The sequence below is a fragment of the Melospiza georgiana genome, chromosome 3, assembly GCF_028018845.1.
Source record: "Melospiza georgiana isolate bMelGeo1 chromosome 3, bMelGeo1.pri, whole genome shotgun sequence".
In the NCBI taxonomy this organism is placed as follows: domain Eukaryota; kingdom Metazoa; phylum Chordata; class Aves; order Passeriformes; family Passerellidae; genus Melospiza; species Melospiza georgiana.
The window spans coordinates 62,956,607-62,978,419 of NC_080432.1; the positions used below are offsets into that span (position 1 = coordinate 62,956,607).

The window sequence follows — 21,813 nt, forward strand, 5'->3', positions numbered from 1 at the left end:
CATACAGACTTCTTAGAATTTTCAGTTTCTAGAGCATCCATCTATTCTTCTGCCAAATACTACTTTGGCATTTGATTGATTCTGCTCCCATTTTAACATATCAGTCTCTATTACTTTCATATTAAAGGAGTATTTATGGCAGCTGACATGTAAAACTGCAAGGGCAGGAAGAAGATAGTTCTGTAAGCATAAGTAATTTTATGCTACATTATTGGGATGATGGCATTAAATTGTAAATTACTTATGAAATCTTAAGCAACAGATTTGCTGTATATTATACAATGGCTTAAAACAACCTGAAGGAAAATGCAAGTTATTTTGCAAAATGATGGGAAACAAAACATTCATTGAAAATCAGGACAATCTTAAGCACAGCAGAATATCTCAGCATCTTCCTGTGTGTTACTAAAACACTTTTCTACTTTCTAGAATCATAATTAGATGCAACCGGTCACATACTACATGCCTTATGTACCGTGCATACTTTTAAATTGTGAAAAAAGTTACAACTACAAACATACTTTGTCATCAGGGAGCACATGCCAGATGGATACTGTCTTCTCCTCGGCTTCACTGTTGATGGAGAGATATGAGGGCTGATAGATTTTTGTTGGTTCTAATATTAAAACCTTGCAGAAAAAAAAATTTCAATAGTTAGTGCAAAATTGATAGAAATTCAAAAGGTATTGAAAACTGTCAAAACTATTTCTTTAGTCATACCATAGCAGAAAAAACTGGGAAATAATAAAATGCAAAATTTTAGGTACTGGGTATCTAAAAGGTACTAGGTACTAGCCACACTAGTTTAGTGTGGCTGCCAATAACTTAAGATTAAAAAAGAAAAAAAAGCCGACTTTAATTTTTTTTCATAAGGCTATTATGTGTACATTGGTAACATGTATCAATTTTACAAATTATTTTTTTAAAAAATGTCAGGTTTTTCTGTCACAATTCAGTCTCCTACAATGCCACTCTAGAATGTTTATCTCCCATGTGGAGAAGGTTCATGGTACACCTTTATCATCTTTTGGTAGAAGCATATTTAGGTGAAGCAGAGAAACAGATTAACCTAGAGCTAAACTGAACAGCTTTTGATTTAGGCCACCATGAACTGCAGCCACTAGATGAAATTATTTTCTCAAAAGTAACAAGTACCACTGCAAGAGGCTGACAGCTGAAGAGTATAGAAAATGTTGTGGAATAAGATAACAAAAACTAGAAGCATAATTTAAAAGAGATGCAACAGTGATTGACTAGGACAAGTTGGTCTACATCTATTTAAAAAGTATATAAACATCAAAGTAGAAAGTCTTGGTAAGAGCCATGGCTTAGAGTGAAATCTTAGCCATGTCTCTTCCTTCAGAGTTGATAAGCACAGAGATATACTGGAAGCAGCGCGGGGCAAAATTCTGAAAAGTACCTACACATTTAACTCTGTAAATTATAAGCAGTGGGAATTAAAATGTGTTGCTTGACATCTCCAGACACCTACAACTTGTAAAATCTGATTTAAGCCATTTCACAAACTGTGGTCTTTATCCTTTAACAAGTTGTCCATGCACTGGCATTTCTTCCTCTAAAGGCCAAAGTGATGATACTGATGCTACTGGATAAGAGAGTAACTAACAGCTAACTTAGTGCCCATGGACAGTGGAACACTTAAGCTCAAACTCTCAGAATACACAGAACAATGCACAATAAGGAAATATGAAAAAAGCTTATTTTAGAATAAATTAATTGCAATTAGGGAGAAGGGAGGGAAAAGGAAGTTGCTAATTTTCATTTTGTTGATTTGTTGAACTGTGTGATTTTCATTCTGAACAGGCACAAAGAGAATTTTTGTATTATGAGAAATCCCATATCTCTGTCTGCAACACCAGTGTAGTCAGTTCACAAAATCACAGAATAGACTGAGTTGGAAGGGACCCAGAGGGATCACTGAGTCCCTATAGGGATGACCAACCTCCTGTACAGCACCATCAAACCTGGTGGACACTGGGTTTATCCCTTGGTTCATGCTATTGCAGTGATCAGCTTTGGTTTGCCTCTTAATATTAATAAAAATTCAAACTATTTTATTTGGGCATTTTATATGTCAGAGCCTATGGTAAGTATGTAATTGAACTATTTCAGCATCTAAAACCTAAAAGGATTATGCCTTGTCTTGTACAAAACCCAGAAGATTCAAAATATCTTTTGTTTCCCAGCAAAACTTTCTACCTGTTCTCATTAGAAAAGGAAAACCAGGCTCTTTAAATGGTCTCATGTTGTTTTTACTTTACTGCCTCAAGCTCTTGCTGTTTAACATTGAAGTCTTCCTAAGAGTTTATTAGCACATCTACACATGGAAGGTAAATGAACTGTACAAAACAACCTGTATGTACTTTTAACTATCTGGGAGGCAATAGCGATTGCTATTTAAGACAAAAAGCTGGTTTTACTGATGGTTAGCTGAAAGGAATACCCATATTTCCTGGACATATACAGTTTAAATGTACAGAAAACTTAGACTTATTTACAGTATACTTTCAGGATACTGTATACATGGTGCAGCACTGGGGCATCTAATAAAAACTCTCAGCAAATTTTTTGTGGAAGGAATCAGAAATAAATATATATACACACACTTATAGTGCAATGCTGTTGAAATGCATTTTCTAGTAGCTGGAACAATAGATTTCTGACTGTTTGGGCTGATTTTTAACCTCTGAAAGGGCACAGTCTTAATTGGTACTAGAGTATACAAAGTCTGCTGAGCCAGAAAAAGACTGAAATTAATTAATTTTTTTTTTTCAAAACACCATATAGTTAATATATAATCACCTGGAGTACACTGTAAATGTTTGCTTTAGAAGTAGACCCATTGGTAGCAAACAATAAATACCAAAATTGTATCTTGACTTTTTTCCTCATTAATTTTGTATGGAACACATTGTGCAATCCTGTTGTACCCACGTGCATTCAATTAAAATCAATCTAAGATTCAGGCCAAATACATTTATTCTGGACAAACAGTTAGTCTGGCCACCTAAAAAGAAGCAGTGCTTTGTGCTCATTTCCTTTACATCACGATTTGTTTCAAAAGAGCCCATCCCCAAAAACATTACCAAAAAAAGCCTCAAAGACCCAAAACACCAGCCACTTACTGGAAATCGAACTACAGTCACATCTGTCTTTGTGGCTTCAACTAGGAAGTCCATCCAGAAGTCCACAAGTTCCTGTTTGGCTGTATGTTGCTCTGGGGTCAGTTTCTTAAAATGCTGATATATCAAAATAGTCTCTACAATAGACTTCAGGTACCTGTGACCATCCAAACATACACAGATAGTAAATTCAGTACAGTTTGTAAGCAGTAATGTCTCTGCCTTTAAACACAACTGAAATATTCACCATTGCAACACCAAGGCTGCCAGTAACTTTTCACTTCTCTAGGATTCTTTTTCATAATAACAATTCCCAACTAGAATTGGAAACACAGCTGCTAAATGACGCAACTGAAACATAAAAGAGTCCTGGAACACTCCTTCCTGCCCATATACCTAATACCATATACTGTCCTCTATCCTAAACCATGAAAAATTCATGAAAGCTAAATCCTCTGCCTAAGGACAAGCTGAGCCCATGTTAAACTTGTTTCAGTAGTGAACTGCCTCAAAGAAAAATTAGGTAAAAAGTCCACTAGTTTAAGTATTCTGTCTCCTATATTGTGTCTGCGTAGGCAATTATTTCACACATTTCTAAAACATGATGCTTCTGGAGCTGATTATCCTGCAAAGATGACAACAGCTCTGTTAAACACTCTTTTGGCATTGCTGGGGAAGGACAACTGGTGTGTTGAATGTTTCCCTAAATGCAGTTAATCCCTCTCTCTGTTGTTTTACTTTCTGGGGCTGATTTATATGGCTACTTGGTACCATTGCTTTCTCTTGGCATTTTTGAAAAAAAGGTTGTAAACATAATCTCACACAATTTTTATGAATACTACAGCAATGAGATATACACACTAAAAGAGGATTTATCACTGCTATCACTTTATCACAGTTAGGCTATTAATGAAAACTTTTGTTTCATCCTCAGAGGGTCTTTATTGAACATTTCCATAGCTGTGCAATTTCCAATTATCCTGCTTAGGCCATCAGGATAGCTGGCATAAGGTACTGTGTCTACTCCTGTTTGCACCAAGTGGGCCCTGCTATAAAGAAGGCAACAGACTGGGAAGGAATTGCTCACAGGAGAAATTCTTCACGAAGCACAAATGAGTAAGCTGTATTTTCAGAGTTTAATCCACAGACTTAAACCCCAAAGGCACTGGGGTACATAAAATCCTGACAACCAGGCATTCATAAACTCCAGAAAATTCTACCAGGAGACTTCCAGAGAGTGTTATCCAACTTCTTAGAAAAATAAACACATAGTAAAAATTGAAAACCTTGCAAATAAATACACTGCAAAAAGCCTTCATGAAATATTTTGTCTGAAAATTAGAGTTTTTAATTATGACAGTTTCTATGTTATGTCAATACAGCAGTTTAGCATTTCTGTACATTAGCATCCCTCTGATCACCGTCTGGAGGCGCAATGTATCCTTTATAAAAAGATAAGAATATATATGTTGTGATGTTCACTCTTAGAGTTAGCAGAGTGACAACTCTTTTAGTCAGAAAGGAGTCTTGGTTCTCCCCATCCCAGATAATCCCAGCCCTTGATGAGTAGGTGACTGGTCCTTAACTGCTGCCTATACTCACCACAGGTGCTGGGAACCTGCTGTCAGAGCACACATCTCTGGGCCTTTGCATAACAGATGTTGAGTTTACAGGGTTGTCTTTAACCCTGGATTTATGGCCTTTCTATTAATTGGACTTTGATTTGCAGTCTTCTCAATCGCTACAAGATGCAGCTTGCACCACACAGCTCATTTGTACTCAGTTCCTAAAACAACTGCTGTGTGCCATAACCTTAACAATACATAAAGGTGCAGCCAGGCCTCCCTAGCTAAGCTGTCTTCATTGCCCAAAACCTTCAGACTGTTATGATTAACCTCACAAGCCACTACCACTTCTCTTCAGCAGTGTAGCCACAAGCAACTCCTCCTTTCTCCTTTGCCCTCAGAAGAGCTTGAAGTCCACGATGAATCTGCCCTTCTCATACATCAAATAAAGACCCATATCAGATCTACCCCTGAATAAGGGCAAAAGGAGAAGAAAGTCCCTTCTCTGGAGGGGAGAAAGTCCCTTCTTTGGATAAAAGTACAGTGAAATAATATACACAGAGTAAAATCTGTTAAAAACCACAAAACATATCTCCTGTCAGCTGAGTACAGTGCCTAATGTGAAAGCTGAGGCAGTCCAACGTTTTCAAACATAGGAATGTACATGGCCTTGTTTATCACCTTACCATGCTGGTGCCTTTAGTTTAAACAGCTTTTCTGAAGCCTGGATCACTCGTATATGATCATTAGCCAACATACTGGCCCCCAAGAAAGATCCCACTTCCCAATAGCTTTGCAGTTTCTCCAAGCTCCCCTTTTTACCAAGCAGGCTGCTGATCTTTACTCCTGTAGCAAAGAGAATAACAAGTCACAAGAATTTGCATTAATGCAATTTTAAAATAACCATTTCCCTTATTCAAAATCTTTTAATTGCTTACATGACTATACCCTCTCCATTTGGATAAAATAAGATGGAAATCATACTTACCAGTTAATGTTATATGCCTTCCAAACCTTCTAATTGGTAGAAAATTCTTTTTTCCCCACCCCCTCTTCCTACAGGCTTCTCAAGAAAGGAATGTTAAGACATCACTGTCAGGACAAGGCCACAGTCAGATTACCTATGTTCTTGCATGGACCTCATCTGTAAAGGTAAATTGGGGCCTTAGGCTACACAACATAGCTGCAAAAACTTAACAGATGCTGAATAAGGCACCTATTATGTTTTTTTCTGCTTTGTTTTTTTAACTTACAAGCCCCAAGCCCCAAACTTACCTTTATAGACAAGGTCCCATGCAGAAGGAACAGATGATCCACTGGGCTTCTTCCAGCAGTGATGTTCTTTTAACTGCCGCAAGTCCTACCCCAATGAAAGACATCTATTAATATTCACAAGCCCCTCAGCAACTCAAGACTACGGTGAGCCTCAGGTTTTATTTTGACTTTCTAAGTTTGCTGAGAACTACAGGCTCCCCTGTGGCCTTCAAGATGAGTTTTAGTTCATATGAGATGCTACATAGAGCTAACATGAGATACGCTACACCATCCTCTGCAAAAAAAATCTAATTTTCAGCTTACACAACAAGCTGCTCCACCACTGTAGTGTTTTATTCACTTTTCCCACACTACTCCACTATGACAGTTTCCCTCCCACATCATCTTCCATTGTCCTTGATATTCAAGCTGAGTATTCACAAGAAATTTCAATGCAACTGTTGATCTTGTTTTTTTCCTTAACCTTCCCTGAGTAGCTAGCAGACTAAACTTCATGGTGGAAGCAGTAATAAATATCAAAATGGGTATCATTGCATAAGCTACATTTCAACCTACAAAGTTTATCTTGTTTTATCACATTGCTCACATTTTTATGACATCTATGTCAAGTAATAAAGGCTTTTAAAAATGCCATAGATGCTACAAGGTGTCTCTGATCTGCCTGAGAAATGTCACCTCCATCAGCTCCACGGGGTACCATGGTGACCATCTCTGCAAGGCTTTCAGGCAGGGCGCTACACACACTCACACTATCAAAGAGACCACTTGAAGATGCACACCTCCACTAGTCAATGCAGAATAGGGAGGGGGAATTTGTGTTGAAAGTGTTCCACTTTAGTTGGGTTCTAGAGAACAAAACCTGAATGCTATCCAGAAAACACAGTAAATGGAAAAAAATTAATCTTTTCCAGGACTTTAAAGTAACACTCCTCAGCATTATCTGCAAAGGCCAAAGGGCCCTATTAGAATGTCTAAAACATTTGCATGTACTTGATAGCAACACACAATAAAAGACAGACACCTACTAACTCCCACAGGCTTTTAATGTTACTCAGTCACAAGAGGTGTAAAGAACTGGTATCCCAGGGACACCTGGATTGTTTCAGTTGGACGTGCCCTTGTTGATAGCTGTGCACAGGGCTAAAGTGAGGTACAAACTGAGCGTGTGGGTCTGATGGAGAGTACAACTCACATGGGGAGGGACTACTGGCTGGCAGGGAGAGGGGTTTGTTAGGAGGGTAGGACTGGTGACAGCAATCATTTTGAGTCCCAGCTCAGTAAGGGAGACTTATAGGAAGACAGGGGGAGAAAGGATGGATGTGTGGCAGTACCTCGGGACACCAAGTTTGGGAATCATTACTGCTATGTAGCCTGGAGAAAATGGAAGTTTTACCCAAGTGTTCTGTGAAGTGGATCCTATTTTCTTAGAGAAGACATCACCCTCTCATCAAGTTCTTCTGAGAAAGGTGAGGTACTTGGTACTAGAACTCACTCTAGTTTGCTGACCGTGCTCTGCAAAGCTCATCTGTAAAGTTACTCATCCCTGAAAGGCGAGTTACTTATCTCTGAAATGTAGTTGCTTTGTGATGACATTAGCAAGAGGCTGTAAAGATCATTACTTCAATTTAAAGAACTTGGTGGGGTGGAGGATTAATTTGGAAACTTGCAAAGTGAACCTTCATGAATTTAATTCTGAGTTTATGGTCTCCTTCTATAATTTCTCTTTTCTAAGTTTATTTTTACTTCATCATCTTTAAAAGGTTCTTGAGAGTATAAGAAAATCCAGGCAAAGTCAAGACATTCTCTCCTTCCATGATAAACTTGGCATTCATAAGGGGAGGGGAAAAAAGCAGCAGGAATTCCAGTATATTTTATCAGAAATATTTTGCCTTTAAAACAAATGAGGCAAAATAGAGGAACCATTAATGCCAGAAAGGCCTTTGTTTTTATAACACCAAGAATATATCCACAGCTTGTGATGAAAATAAGATAACAGTAAGTAGATATTACCAGTTAAATATTAATATGAAGGCTTTACAAATAAACTGCTATCCTTGCTCAAGTATTGATGGAACAATTCATATTACAGGATTCTTTGTGAGTCAGAGTTGCACAGCCTGCAGAGATCATAACTGACAATGCAGATCACAGCATTTCTGTTCTGGTCTCAAAGTTATTTGTATGGTTTAGAAAGCAATACTACTCAAAAAATAGGCGAGTTTTTATTAATAGTCTGCTTGCTCATTTTGTTCTGAACTATTATCTGACAAGTACAGGCAGGAAGTTTTAGAAGGCAAATTTTCTGATCTGGCCCAGATTGGTAAAAATTCTCTTGGATTTATTCTTATTTTACTGCAGTTATAATATTCCCAATGTAATCAGATATGCATCTCGTAATTACAGTCTCATGTACCCTCTGAAGAACTGAAAATGACTACATCCTTCCCTACACCTTTCCCAGCCTAGCAATATAATTTCCATATAACCTGGACTGAACTTGATGAGTTTGTTCTTGCATCTCTCTTGATCTCCCAGCAGAAAGCAGAACTTCTCTAATTTCTGTGTACTACAGTTAATGCTGTGGGTGGACACCAAACAGAAAGCACTGGCTGGCAAATCTAACTATTGCTAAAAATTATCTTTACACACAGATCTAAACAAGAGGTGTCATCAAAAGAGTTACAGATATGGAAGAGATACTTAGCACCAGAAAAAAAATCAAAACATTTTCCCATACAATCTCTGTGATATTGCCTGATTTTGTTTAAAACATTGACCTCAGACAAAGGAAATAGTAAACTATCCTCAGAATCTAGCACAACTCCAGCCATCTGATAAACCTTGTACAAAGATCATTGTAAGGTTTGCATCTGGGAAAACATAATCTGGGAGTGCAGCACAGGCTGGGGTCTATTGCACTGGAGAGCAGCTCTGTGGAAAGGGATGTGGGGGCCCTGAAAAACAAGCAGCTGAATATGAGTGAACAGTGTTTCTTCAGCTAAGAAACCCAATGGGATTTTGGGATGTATCAACAGGGGCATCATTATGAGGGATAAAGAAGCCATTATCCCACTCTATTCAGTGCTTGCCAGGGCAGTTCTGGAATAATGTGTTCAGTTTTGGTTCTCACTATACACAAAAGATGTGGACAGGCTGGAGAGGGTCCAGAGAATGGCCACAAAGATGAACAAAGGACTGGAAGCCTGCCATTTGAGGAAAAGCTGGGTTTGTTCAGCTCTGAGGAGCAGGCATAGGGGAGGTGTTATCACCATCCAGTGAGTAAAAGGTGGCTACAAAGAAGGTAGAGACTCCCTTTCAACAAGGAGTCACAAGGAAAAGACAAAGGCTGATAGTACAAGTTACTACTGGGGACTTTCCAAATGGGCACAAGACAAAAATTTTTCAAAATTTGAAGAATCAGCTCTTGGAATCATCTCCCAGGGAAGCAGTGGATTTGCTGACATTGAACATATTTGAGGTTCAGCTGGACAGGGTGCTGGGCCATCCTGTCTAGAGTGTGCTTTTCCAGAGAAAGTTTGTAGCCATGATCCTGGAGGTACTTTTCAACCCGACATTCCATGACAGTGACCACAGTCTTATCAACAAGAACCAAATGATACACATAGAGTATACTACACTATAAATGTATTTAAAACATGTTTCAAAATAGCTGAGTCAGTCTGACTAAAAGTATTTTGACAATATTCCCCGTACCTAAAAAAAAGAAAGATGGACACCAGTAGCTAACAGGAGGGGTTGCTATATCAAGGGTTTCCAGCAGACACCAACTAAATGTTAACTTAAGACAGGCAAACAAACACACAAACAAACCACCTAAGGAACAGGATACTTCTGCACTAAATAATTCATGAGCTGGGGATGGAACCTTATGTAAGAATGAACAATTATTTCTGTAATGGTCTCTATACAAACAACAGGGAAAACAACACTGGACAAATTTATACGAATATGATACCACAGAAACAGCACACAAATTTCATCAGTAAAATGAATTTGTACAGATCTAGTTGGCTGTAGTCTGTATGCAATTAAGAAGTTTCTTTAAAAGTAAAGGATTCATATTAAACTACAAAAAAATATAGCCCAGATCAATTAAGCTACCTAGTTTAAAGTTAGGCCAGCAAGTGAGTATTTGTAAATGCTATGCAATGTATAGAACATATCTTCTTACCTCCTACTCTGGCACAAGAATTCAAATTTCAGCATAGGATGTGGAAGTATTCTATGCCAACCAAAAAGCAAAATCTAACCCACTCACAGAAGGGCAAACACAGTAGTTGGGGCAACTCTACGCAGCCTCACACATCCAAATTAATACCTTCATTTACACCTGAGAATTTAAATTTCACTTCCACTATTTATGTGAAAGTAATCATCTAACTCTGACCTTCATACCCAAAATTACTCAGGAAATTACTTCCAGACGTACAGTGCACACCCATCTTCAAAACTAGAGCAGTCACTGAATACAGATACATTCAGTGGAGTGAAAAAATTTGTTTCTTTCTCACTTGACAACCTCCTCAGGAGAAACAAAGATAAAAAAAGACTTTACAGAAAGTCAAGAATTATACAAATTCATGGAGAAGAACACCAAATGCAATGCGTATTACAACATTCAGTCCTTTCTGCCAAATCTTCCCTGAACATATTACTGAATAATCTTGAGTTTTCACTCTCTTCAAATCCAGAAAACCACAAACAAGATCATAAACAAAATCCTCCTAATTCTTCCTTCTTAAAAAAGAATTTTTTTATGACAAGAGTGGTGAGACATTAGACCAGGTTGCCCAGGGAAGTGAATGCTTGTTGGAAGTGTCCAGTGTCAGTCTGAGCAACTTGATCTAGTGAAAGATCTTTGTCCACAGCAGGAGCTTGGACTAGATGGTCTTTAAAGGTCCCTCCAACCCAAACCACTGTCATCCTATGATTCTATGAATACAGACATTCAGAAACCTCTAAGAATGTATCAGAAGAGAAATATTCTTCTGTCAACTCAACTCAAGCTCAAGTCAAGTGCATTTTCCTCAGTCTTAGGATAGACTTGTCATCCATATTCCCTCCAGGGGTTTGTGTTTGCTTGTTTTAAAGAGTGCTAGCTGGAACTGGATTCCCATTCCAGGTGCTCCTGGAATTCACACAAATGATGCCTCTACAAAGAAGCTTAGCTTTTACTGAACTCTGGTAACCATTTAAAACCTTGACACTGAAAACAAGTCCTCATGACAGCACTCACCTGCAGTCAGGTGGGATCAGCAGTGGTGTGAGAGACCAACTTAAAAATTCACATGCTTTCTGTCAAAGCTTTCACATACAACCATCCAAGTTTTCCCCTATAACAGTGGGTGGTAGTGTACTTTCACTAGAATGTGATTTCCCCATGAATTTGCAAGTTATAATTACCAACTTTCCGCAGCTCAAAGGAAGTATCAAAGCAATGTCCAGCTGCCAGGAGGAGTACTGCATAATTAATTCCTGCTGGTAACGTTGGCTCTGACTCAAATGCCTTCTTGAACCTAGAAAAACAAACATTCAAGCTTACTTTGTAAATAATGCAATCTAGTTGGGGCATCATTACAGTTTTAGGTAATTTAAGAGCTTATCTTCTGTTTACACAGCAAGAATCCATAGAAGCAAAAATATTTTACTGTTTTCCACACATTCTTTGTGGTTATTTTTAGGAGTCTGGTATTTATACATCCTCCTCCCATTTCCTGTCCCCCCACGCAACAAGCACAGATCCTAATCATCCATCCCAGTAAAATTATCCCAGTAAAGTTACAGTATCTTACAATATTACTTTAAGACCAAATAAAACCGAATAATATTATCAGTCTGTAAAAGACCCATTTCAGAGTTATATTTATTAATAAGCTCATTAATTTAGTCTTTAATATATTAAATTTCATTGACTTGAAACCTTAGATTTTATTGTGGATCTGCTACAATGGCACACGCAAAAGCAAGTGATAGAAGAATATACCTCACACTTAGCTATGATTTCAGCTATTCCAAATTTTATTCTTTACTGAGTGTCATATTGACACTGTTCTTATCAGTTCACATAAAAAAGGACTATGCCATATTTCATTCTCCTCAAGAGGAACTGAGCAATCAAGAGAAACGGCAGAGGCATTCACCTAGGCTCAATCTTGTCTTAAAAGAGCTGGAGGTGCTTCACACCAACACAGCACACACTGTCCTCATGCTAGCAATGCAAGTAGCTGTGACAACAGCAACAGGACATCTACAGTGGTTTAAACTTATTCCTCAGAATAAGAACACCTTTGGTTGCAGGTATATATACACATATTCACATCTCCAAAAGGAGAAGGCAAAGACTACTATCGAATGTGAGTTAAGGAGCACAAGAGGTTTAGTCAACACAACTCACTACCATAAAAAAAATTACTTTCTAAAGGATGAAAGAAATACAGACAAACAAATGGAATACACTTAAAAATTAAAAAGGTTGTGAGTTTAGTACATAAGGAAGGAAAGAAAAACAATCTGCACAAAACTTAAGCATTTAACTTCTAGACCATGCTTTGACATGCAAGCAAAGCTAAGGCATTTTTATCCCACCAGGTCAAAAATAACAGCTGGTTTTTAATTTGTTTGTCTGTTTTTCGGCTCTAATGATTAATGCCTTCGCATCCTTTAACATAAGCTCTGCTCTCCAAAACTGTAAAACAGGCTTCTCTTCAATCTGCTACGTATATATACTTTTTATACTTCAGCTGCCCACCTCCAAAGAACTTAATCATTAAACAAGCGCCTACTGTTCTACAGAAAAGCAAGAGAATCAGAGAGTACTAGATCTTTTTCTTTCATCATCTGCAATTTTCTCTCTCTCTGCGAGTTACAAAAAAGTGAGGAAGAAAGTACATACAAAATGTTTTTGGCTCATTTAAAAAAACCCTAACCAAAACCTAACAAAAAAACCATCCAACCTAAAAAAAAAACAAAAACAACAGAACAAATCAACCAAACAAACAAAAACTAAGCAAAGGGGAAAAAAACCAAACCAAAAAAAACCATTAAAATCTGCCAACTGAACAGGACAACACTCTCATTGATTCTAATTATTTACATCTAAGGGAGGCCCTTGAGCTGGCATTATCTCTTTGGAGACACAGTGATGTTGGGAACTGGACCACCTTCTCTGCCCTAGAGATCTTCCATACTTAAATTCTCATGCAATACAAAAAGCAGAGAGGAATGATTGACAGAAGAAGAAGAAAAAGCCATGGAAATTAGTATTTTTGTTCCAATATAAGAAAGACTGTACTTTTGGAAAAATGTTGCGGTTGTTGACATTTGAGAAAATGTTGCAGTGCAGACACTGAATTAGGGGGTAGCGGTGAAAGGATATGAATAAAGACTTGGTAGCTTTGGCAAGTCTGATTCACACTGTCGGTGTGAAACAAGAAAGTGACAGTTAATAATTACTCTTTCATTTATTCTCTCATATTTATATGAAAGATGTCTTTTATTCTATTTTCTAATTGTCAGAAAAGCACATTGTTGGTTTGTTTTTTTAAATTGGAATAGGCCAAATTACCTTGGCATCACCAGTTGTTGCAAAACCAATGCTTTGGTTCTGCTGCCAAATTCTCTTTATCTCATGCAATTCACTGTACTTCCCTTACATCCTTATTTTTCTAAGACTGAGATAATACCCTTTATCTCAACATAACATAGCACTGCCATTGCTCCTGCACACACCTTGTCCTGTTGTGGCCTGCTGGAGCACTAGAGTGGACCTGTTCCTTTCTAAGAGCTTTTCACTGAGTTATGAGTCAACCTTCCCTGTCAGGCCTGCTGTGTGACTAACACTAGAAACTCAAATCAATATCCAGTATAAAATATAAACCAAAAGCTATTGGACCATCCGGTAGAGCTTCCGGCCAGACTCCAGCTTGACTCAACAGAGATCTCCTTGTTCTGTGGCAGGAGGTGCACAGAGCATTCTGCATTGGGTCTCAATTGCCAGAGTCCTTTCCTAGACTGGAATGCCTGCAATCACTTCCTGTCATCAGATTATGAGTGTCATGATTGCTAAGATGCATTTATTCAAAGTGTGTTTAAATGGCTACATTAACTCACCACTGCTATACATATAATCATTCTTAGTTCAATTATGTTTGATATATCAAAGTTTATCTGTTCATAAGGCACCATGAACAAGGAGAAAGTAAGATGTATAATAGCAAGAGTAATTTGTATTTAATTAGTCTGCAATAATGCCTAAAATTTGTATGCAAAACTACACTTTTCTTTATATCTTTATATTTATGATATTAGCAAAATACAGTGTTTACAAAAGACCCCTGAAAGTTTTTTACAGGCTTTGCACTTTACAGGAAATGAAACTTTTTAAAATGCAAAATTATGCTAGGAGGAATGAAAATAATATGTAGCATTCCAGTTATTTCAACATCTTTTAAAAGTCCAGTAAGAATTGCCAAAACTGACCAGAAGTTGTAAACTGCATTTGCATTCTGAGGCCATAACTGGTAAACAATTTTATCTTATCTTTTATGAGAGGCAGCTCTAAGCTGAAGTTTACCGAAAACAAGTGATAAATAACAAAGAAAGAAGAAAGCTTTCCATTTTAAGCATTTACTTCAACAAGTAGCTGATGATCACAAGACCAGAGCTAAGATGTGATCTGCAGGACACATAAATGCAGATTGTCTGTATCCTCATCTGAATGCAGAAAAACAGCTCATCCTGACAGAAGTCTGGGATGACATCCCATGCCTTCATTTTCTAACGTCTTCCATGTAACAGTGATTTACAGAGTGTTCCAAAAGCATTAAAAAAAACAAGATTCTTGTCTCTAAAATGAGGATAAGAATTCATCTATTATTGACTAGTTATTGTGTGCTTTTTTGACTACTGATGCTACTGTAGTCCACTGCAATGTGCCTGTACTATATGACAATGATAAAACTTTTACCACTAAACAGTGATAAAACTTTTGTCAGCAAGTTTGGAACAGCCATACTGGTTGTGAGTTAAACCTCTAAGCCTTGCTAGCTAAAATCTGTCAGATTCCAGGCATGCCAATCAATTCATGACTGATTACTCTCTGGCCCAGATTCCTAAGAATAACACAGTAAACAGGAGACTTCATATTTGGGAAAAATGATGAGCTTAGTTTATATCTAAACTTCAGGTCTCTGAGGCACTTGAAGAGCTTTGCAGAATGAGATGTGGGAACAACAAAAATCTGTCATTCTCGACAAATAAGCAAGGCAATTTAGAAGATGCATTCTATCCCCTAAGGATGCCAAATATTTGGAAAGTAAAACCATTCAAATATATTCTTGTTTGAGGAATATTTTCCCAAAGCTAACAAAAGGACATAGACCAGGAAAATAGTACTCACCAGAAAGTTGCTTTGTCCCTGCTTTCCATATCTATGAACCCAGATTCCAAAAACATGTCCTTGTAAATTCGACCAACCAGGCAGTACATATCTGAAGCTACTTGGTCTTCCTGCTCTACAAGGGGAATCATAATTTCTAGAGCTTTCTGTCTGTCTCCAGGCAGATTTCTCCTGTTGGAAATAATAATTTTGATTTAAAAAACAACAAAGTTAACAAGAAATAATTTTTCATGACTGTTTTTAATAGACATATGACTTCATCCATGTAAAATGATAGTGTACTATGTTATATATACATACTTACCCCTTCTTCCTTTTTCTTTATGTCATGGGAAACCTTTATAAATTCCCTTAAACATAACTTCTCTCTCTCATGAAGCATCAGCTATAGCAAAGCACTGAAAACAGCATCAAGAACCTCCAGGGAAATTCTTAGAAGGGTCACGTGTTACTTCCTTATAAAATAGAAAATTACAAACCTGGATTTCATGTCTAGGTTTTCTTTCAATGTAATTCATGCTCTAAAGGAAAAAAAGATTCAACCTTGTGTTTGTGATTTTACCTTTTATATACAATTTGACTGTGAAACAAAACTTCCAAAAAGCACAAACCAGATTGAACTCCCATGATAGGGAAGGTTTAGGAGTAAAGCCAAAAAGGCAATATTAAAAGAAGTACTTCAGACAAATAAACCACGTAATTGCAAGCATTAGACACTTCCTGGTGAGTCATAGCTTTGGTACATACATTGTTCAGTATCAAAAGTTTAGAATTTTAACATGTTTGTGTACTGAACAACCAAATGACTCTGTTTTCAACTTTTCCACATCTTGTATTGACTATCACTAATCCAGATTAATGAATTTAATGAGAACAAAACCAGTAGGGCAAATAATGTTTTGCAACATGGATTATTTACACTTAGCTGGTCTTCAGAGACAGAGGTCCCTACTTTTATTTCTGTTTACTTTTCCATCATCAATGCCCTCACACTTCTTGATTTAGGTCAGACTAATCCTGACTAATTGAGCTGCTCCATCCTTCCGTGCTAGTGACCTGGATTAGAAGCAAGAGACATATTTTTTTTACAGCAAAGGTTCAGAAGCACAGAGTATTCCAGACCTGCCTCAGCTCACAAAATATCCTCTACAGTCTCAGTAAGGAGAAAGTTACAAGGAGAAAGTTAGCCAAAGTAATTCCTTCTTGGCACACCAAAGCATGAATGTTTTCATGGCTGTCATGGCTTCTAATTTAATGGTCAGTCAGGAAAGGAGAGGAATAGGAAAATCTCATCTGGGCTCCTTTGGAGGTAGCGTGTCAATCTTCTGTCAGATACTCTCAGAGGCAGTATCTTGAGTCAGAGAACCAGTGAAGTATAAGGATGTGCCTGAAAAGATTATGCTGCAGTTTTCCAGGTTTTTAGTGCCTCGATGAACTAGTCCTGTGTTCAAAGACAACTTTGTTTCAGAAAACTGTGACCGTGAGGTCTAAACAACACATTACATGTCCAAGGAACACCTTGTGACCCTTTTGAAGGCTCTGCAGAAGTGGCAGGTATAGGCTGGACTATTTAATCTTCAAAACTTCATATATTTATGTCAAAGTGGAATAAAAAGGCACAATATTTATACTTTCATTTACCTGGTATAAAGGCAAAAGTACGGATCTGGATATTTTATTCAGACAAAAAATGCCAGACAGTTGTTTTTGGTTTTTTTTCTTTTTGTTTCTTTTGTCTTTCAAAACCAGGTTTATTTTTTCAAGTAATTCCTTGCGACATGTTTTGACACCACTTTCACATGATGTGCAGTTTTAAGCCTCCTCAATGAACCTAATTACAAAATTCAAATCTGTGAGAAGCAGAACCACCTATCGACATTTGCTATACTTGACAATTTCAATACCTGCTGACACCTGGTCTACTCTTCTAAAAGTCAACAGCAAAATGTTCACTTTGATAACAGCAATGGAGCAGAGGACATCTGTAATTTCCTCTGAAAAAACACCCCTCTTAGTCACTTGCCTAAATGTCAGTATCTTAGAAAGAAAATCTAGGCTTGGCTTTTATTTAATCCATAGAGGCAGTGTATGTTGCTCCATGTATCACATTTTGCCCATGTTATCAGAAAATGTGAAAATTATTTTATCATCATAATACAATAAAATCTTCCTATGGACATTTGATGAAAGGTCTGCTTCTGTCTCCTGACATTACCAGAACTCAGACTTGAATGAGATGATTTCTTTGCCAGCACAAATGACGCGGTGCTGTCACTCACACAGCAATGTCAAAAGTGTATTTTACAGGAGGATAATATTGTTAGGTATTTGTTTTCTCTAATTTAGGTACTGAAACAAAAAAAATAATACAAACCTATGGAAAGACAAATCAAACATGCTAAAGGAAAAGGAATAAAATTTAACAGTGCGAGATAAAAAGAAGCTTAGAATCCCCAGAGCTGCTTCAGTCAAAATCATAGGATTTTATATAAAGATTCCACTAGGGAACTTCACACAGTATTACCCACCCCTTACAAAGTTTGAAGTTTTGATTTACTGTTCCATAGTAGAAAGAAGGGTAGATTCTTACCTGTTTAGGGCAAATGCATAATGCAACCTCACATGGTGGTGGGAAGCCAAGTCAAAAGTGGGCAGTTTTTCTAAAGTTTTCACCAATTTCACAATGGAATCGTAATCCTTCCAAAAGAAAGGAATAATAAGGTTTTAAGGGGCTGTACTGAGGTATGCCTCCATAAACTCCTCTTCAACCTAAGCAGCTATTATTTCACACAAAATATTTTCAGCCCATTTTAAGTTTTATGGATTTCAGTTTCTTCAGTCTCAAACTGTAAATGGCCTGTCACTAATCTGAGATGGGAATATGCACAGTATTTAGCAGGAAAGTCCAATTTGGTCTCCTGTCCTGCTTCAATTTCCTGTGGAAATTTTCATATACCTGTTTCATTATTAAAGTTAGGAACTGAACGCATCTCAGTGCTCTTATTGTCCAGACATTAAAAAGCTAACTGCATTTGAATTAAGGCATCTCAAATCTCTGAAGTAGGCATAAGCCACAAAAACAAGATTCTTTAATACCAGAGTTTTTAAAGTAGCTTACTCACTGACAAATTTAAAAAACAAAAATAAAAAATCAAACTCAAACCACTTCATAATGTTTAAGGAGTGACAGTTGAAATTATGGATAACAAAGCAGACAATTACCAGCATCATTCCAAAACCTGAAATATGAAATATTTATCTTTCCATAAGAAATGTCACCAGCTTTGGTGAAAAAGAATACATTTGCCTATCAGTTGCAGAATGCCACCACAGCCTTTAACTACATGCTGTTCATCACATAGCAGTGCTGAGATGGAGAAGAGTTATTACACATCATGTACTTTTTAGGTACTGCCACAAAACCCTTTTCTGCTATGGAAAGGCAAACAGTGAAACTACAAGACAAAATAAAAACATCAGAGAAGACACCATAAAAGATTTTTACTAGTGTGCTTTATCCACATATTTTATTAAAAACTCTGCACCAAATGCACCAGAAGTTTCTGTGAGAATGTAATTTAATTCACTATTCTTAGTAGCGAACTCCTACCTGGATGTCTCTGTAGGACAGCAGCAAGTTTATGACAATGTCAGCAGACAGGACTTCAACGTTATCGACGCGCTGTCGAATCCTTGCCAGCTCTGCCGCGAGCTCTTTGCCCGTGTAAAGCGTCCGGGCCTTCCTGATGTCGTTCAGAATGGATTCCCGGAAATACTGGCTGCAGGGAACAACTTCACATCAGCACAGCTCTCTCACAGTGTATGTGCACAACATGTATGGATGGAACAGTGTCAAGGCAGAGATTTGGTCAAGCTAATCCATTAAACATCAGTTTTTCTGAGCAGAAGGCAAAAGAGGCTGACATTTATCTTGTCAGCTGGAATATTTTCATTTTACACAGGTGTACAAGAAGACAACTCACCTGGAACTGGCCTGTGCCACCTTCAAGAGCTGAATAAATCGATCCACCAGAGGTAAGCATATAGGCCCAAGCAGAGACTCAAAACCAGGTGGCATCAGCTCTGTGAGTCCCTTCACGAAACTGCTATCACAGCAGTACACCTTGTTATGTGGAGTTATCATATAAGGAACAAATATGTAATTCCCAGTGCACATCTGCAGGGAAACAAGGGGCAATATTTAGTGCAGTTATGGCTTGGCAGGCCAAAGTATGAAACCATTGCATGTACTACCTGTTAAAGCCAAAGGGAGACCTGCTGCTTATTTTAGCAAGACTAAGTTTGGATTCATAAACTCAGTTTTCACATCAAATATTATATACACCTGAAATGTATTCTTTCAGAATTCTGATCTGCTTCCTGTAAAATCAGTCTTTCCAGAAGTAATCAAGTTCACCTTAAAGTTGTAATTGGCTCAATAGTAGTAAAATAATTCTCAGGCCACACTCTGAAGAGGCAGATGGAATCAAAAGAAGCTGAGGTACTTGCTTTTCAAGGTGACATGATCAGAAGAAAGCAGAACAGTTTGGCTCACTGATACTGGAAACAGTAACACAATCTAGTTGCCTCGCAACAGGACAACCATAGAGAAAATTAATCCTCATATGAACTGCAAAATTACTCAAATAGTTTTGCATTCAAAATCAAAATAAATTTTCTACAAATATTTCCTGTAGAAAATATTTTTAATGGGACTTAAGTCATGCATAGTTCAGAATAATCACTTACAGAGCACCTCAGCATTGCTAAACTGCATTGATTTTTATATATCAATGTATGACAGATACTTTGCAAAAAAAAAAAAGAAACAAAGAAAGGAAAAAAATTAAGTGTCTTCCAAGGAAGAGGGAGGCAAGATGTCTGCTGACTGTGATATGTGTGTGAGTACAGATTTATGTGCAGAGAAAGTTGCCGAATACTTGTGTTTTAAAGAGTCTTAACTATGAGACAGAATACCAACAAAATCAGGAGGAGTTCCTCCATTCATCTCTCAAAGCTCAGACTCATTACTGAAGTGCCCAGCAGCCCAACAACAAAAGCCTTAAGGAAGCACTTCTTGGGACCCATAATTTTTAGTATGCCTAAATTACTTCCAAGGTTAATTAGTTTCTGTTCATTTAGTAGCTGCTTTGACTCTCCCAGAAGTCAATACTGCAATGCAGACACTTCAGAAACTCCCTGCCTAGCTGAGCTCCACGAATTGAGAGGGCAGTGACTGAAGAGTTTTTGAATGCACAATACCAGCTGTGTGCTTAAAAAAGCATTTTAACATGCATTATTAGATTTTTAAAACATGGAAGGATTGAGGTAGTCAAGTCTGCAAAACATATGTGCATAGACACGACAGTAAATACACATTTGTGTACAAATAAGAGACTGGCTATGAAAAGTACAGGAATCATTTTTTAATTACATCCATCATACTATGAAATTGTAAGACCTCAATATAAAGGCAATCCCACTGCACTTCTGAGGGGCATTGACAGACTCTGTAAAATCTAAAAATAACTGGTGCAGGCATTTACATGAGATCAGTTGAATTCAACTAACACAGAAGTTGTTTGGAGGTTATTGTGTACTGTGCCTTGCACAAGGGCTTAGTCTTCTTTCTGCAACCATTGTGAACTACTGCTGCTGAAGAGCTAGGGAATATTTATCTCTGTGTGACTGCAGCAATTCCAAAGGGAACTTGAGAACTGGGGAGTATATGACAAATTTTTTAACAAGTAACTAAGGAGTGGGATGCCAGAACCCAAACTGGTTGTCTGTGCAACAGAGAAGTGAATGGATACTGCTATTCAAGAATATCCTAGCATGTAAGGCAATCACATGCTTTCAACAGTGAATGGATGAACTTTTTACCCTGCTGAAATCTAATGAGCCCCACAGTCAAAGGCAGAGGGAAAATTATGAATTTACTGGAAACTGGTTTCAGTAATTTTAAGAGATGGGTACATTGCCACTGGCATAAGAGCCACTATTACACATAGGCAGACAGTTATCCACCTTTCCTTTTCTAGGTAAAGGAGAAAAAGGTTGAGAAGTCAGAGTCAAGAAAAAGGGTGAAGTAGCTACAGATATCCGGAGATGAGCATTTTACTTCCTAATGTTTATTCAGTGCATTAAAAATAAATTCAAAATTGTTTGCAGGAAGACCTTCTCAGACCTCTGGCACACTGTTTCCAATGCTGAGGTCTTAAATAAAAATCAGCTCTGAAAAAGGATGTTCTTATCTTTTGAAATTCACAGAACTCTAGGTTTACCCTTGTAAAATGGTTGTGCCACCTACAGAGACAGTACCAGAGCCTTAATCTTTAATTCTACCAGGAGGAAAACTGCTCTTCCTGCAGATGACAAATGCCTGAATCCATTAGTGAGCATGAGCTCGGAG

General features: G+C 37.6%; 1 protein-coding gene across 1 annotated transcript in view; it reads right to left on the minus strand.

Moving 5' to 3' along the window:
• MAP3K5 (mitogen-activated protein kinase kinase kinase 5) overlaps positions 1-21,813 on the minus strand; it is a 98,054-nt gene that overhangs the window by 36,936 nt on the left and 39,305 nt on the right. The window contains exons 4-11 of the mRNA XM_058020791.1: positions 19,385-19,578; positions 19,012-19,180; positions 17,992-18,098; positions 15,402-15,572; positions 11,408-11,520; positions 5,395-5,554; positions 3,147-3,300; positions 522-629 (exon numbers count right to left, since the gene is read on the minus strand). Coding sequence (XP_057876774.1) covers positions 522-629; positions 3,147-3,300; positions 5,395-5,554; positions 11,408-11,520; positions 15,402-15,572; positions 17,992-18,098; positions 19,012-19,180; positions 19,385-19,578 — 1,176 coding nt within the window. The remainder of the gene's footprint in view (positions 1-521; positions 630-3,146; positions 3,301-5,394; positions 5,555-11,407; positions 11,521-15,401; positions 15,573-17,991; positions 18,099-19,011; positions 19,181-19,384; positions 19,579-21,813) is intronic.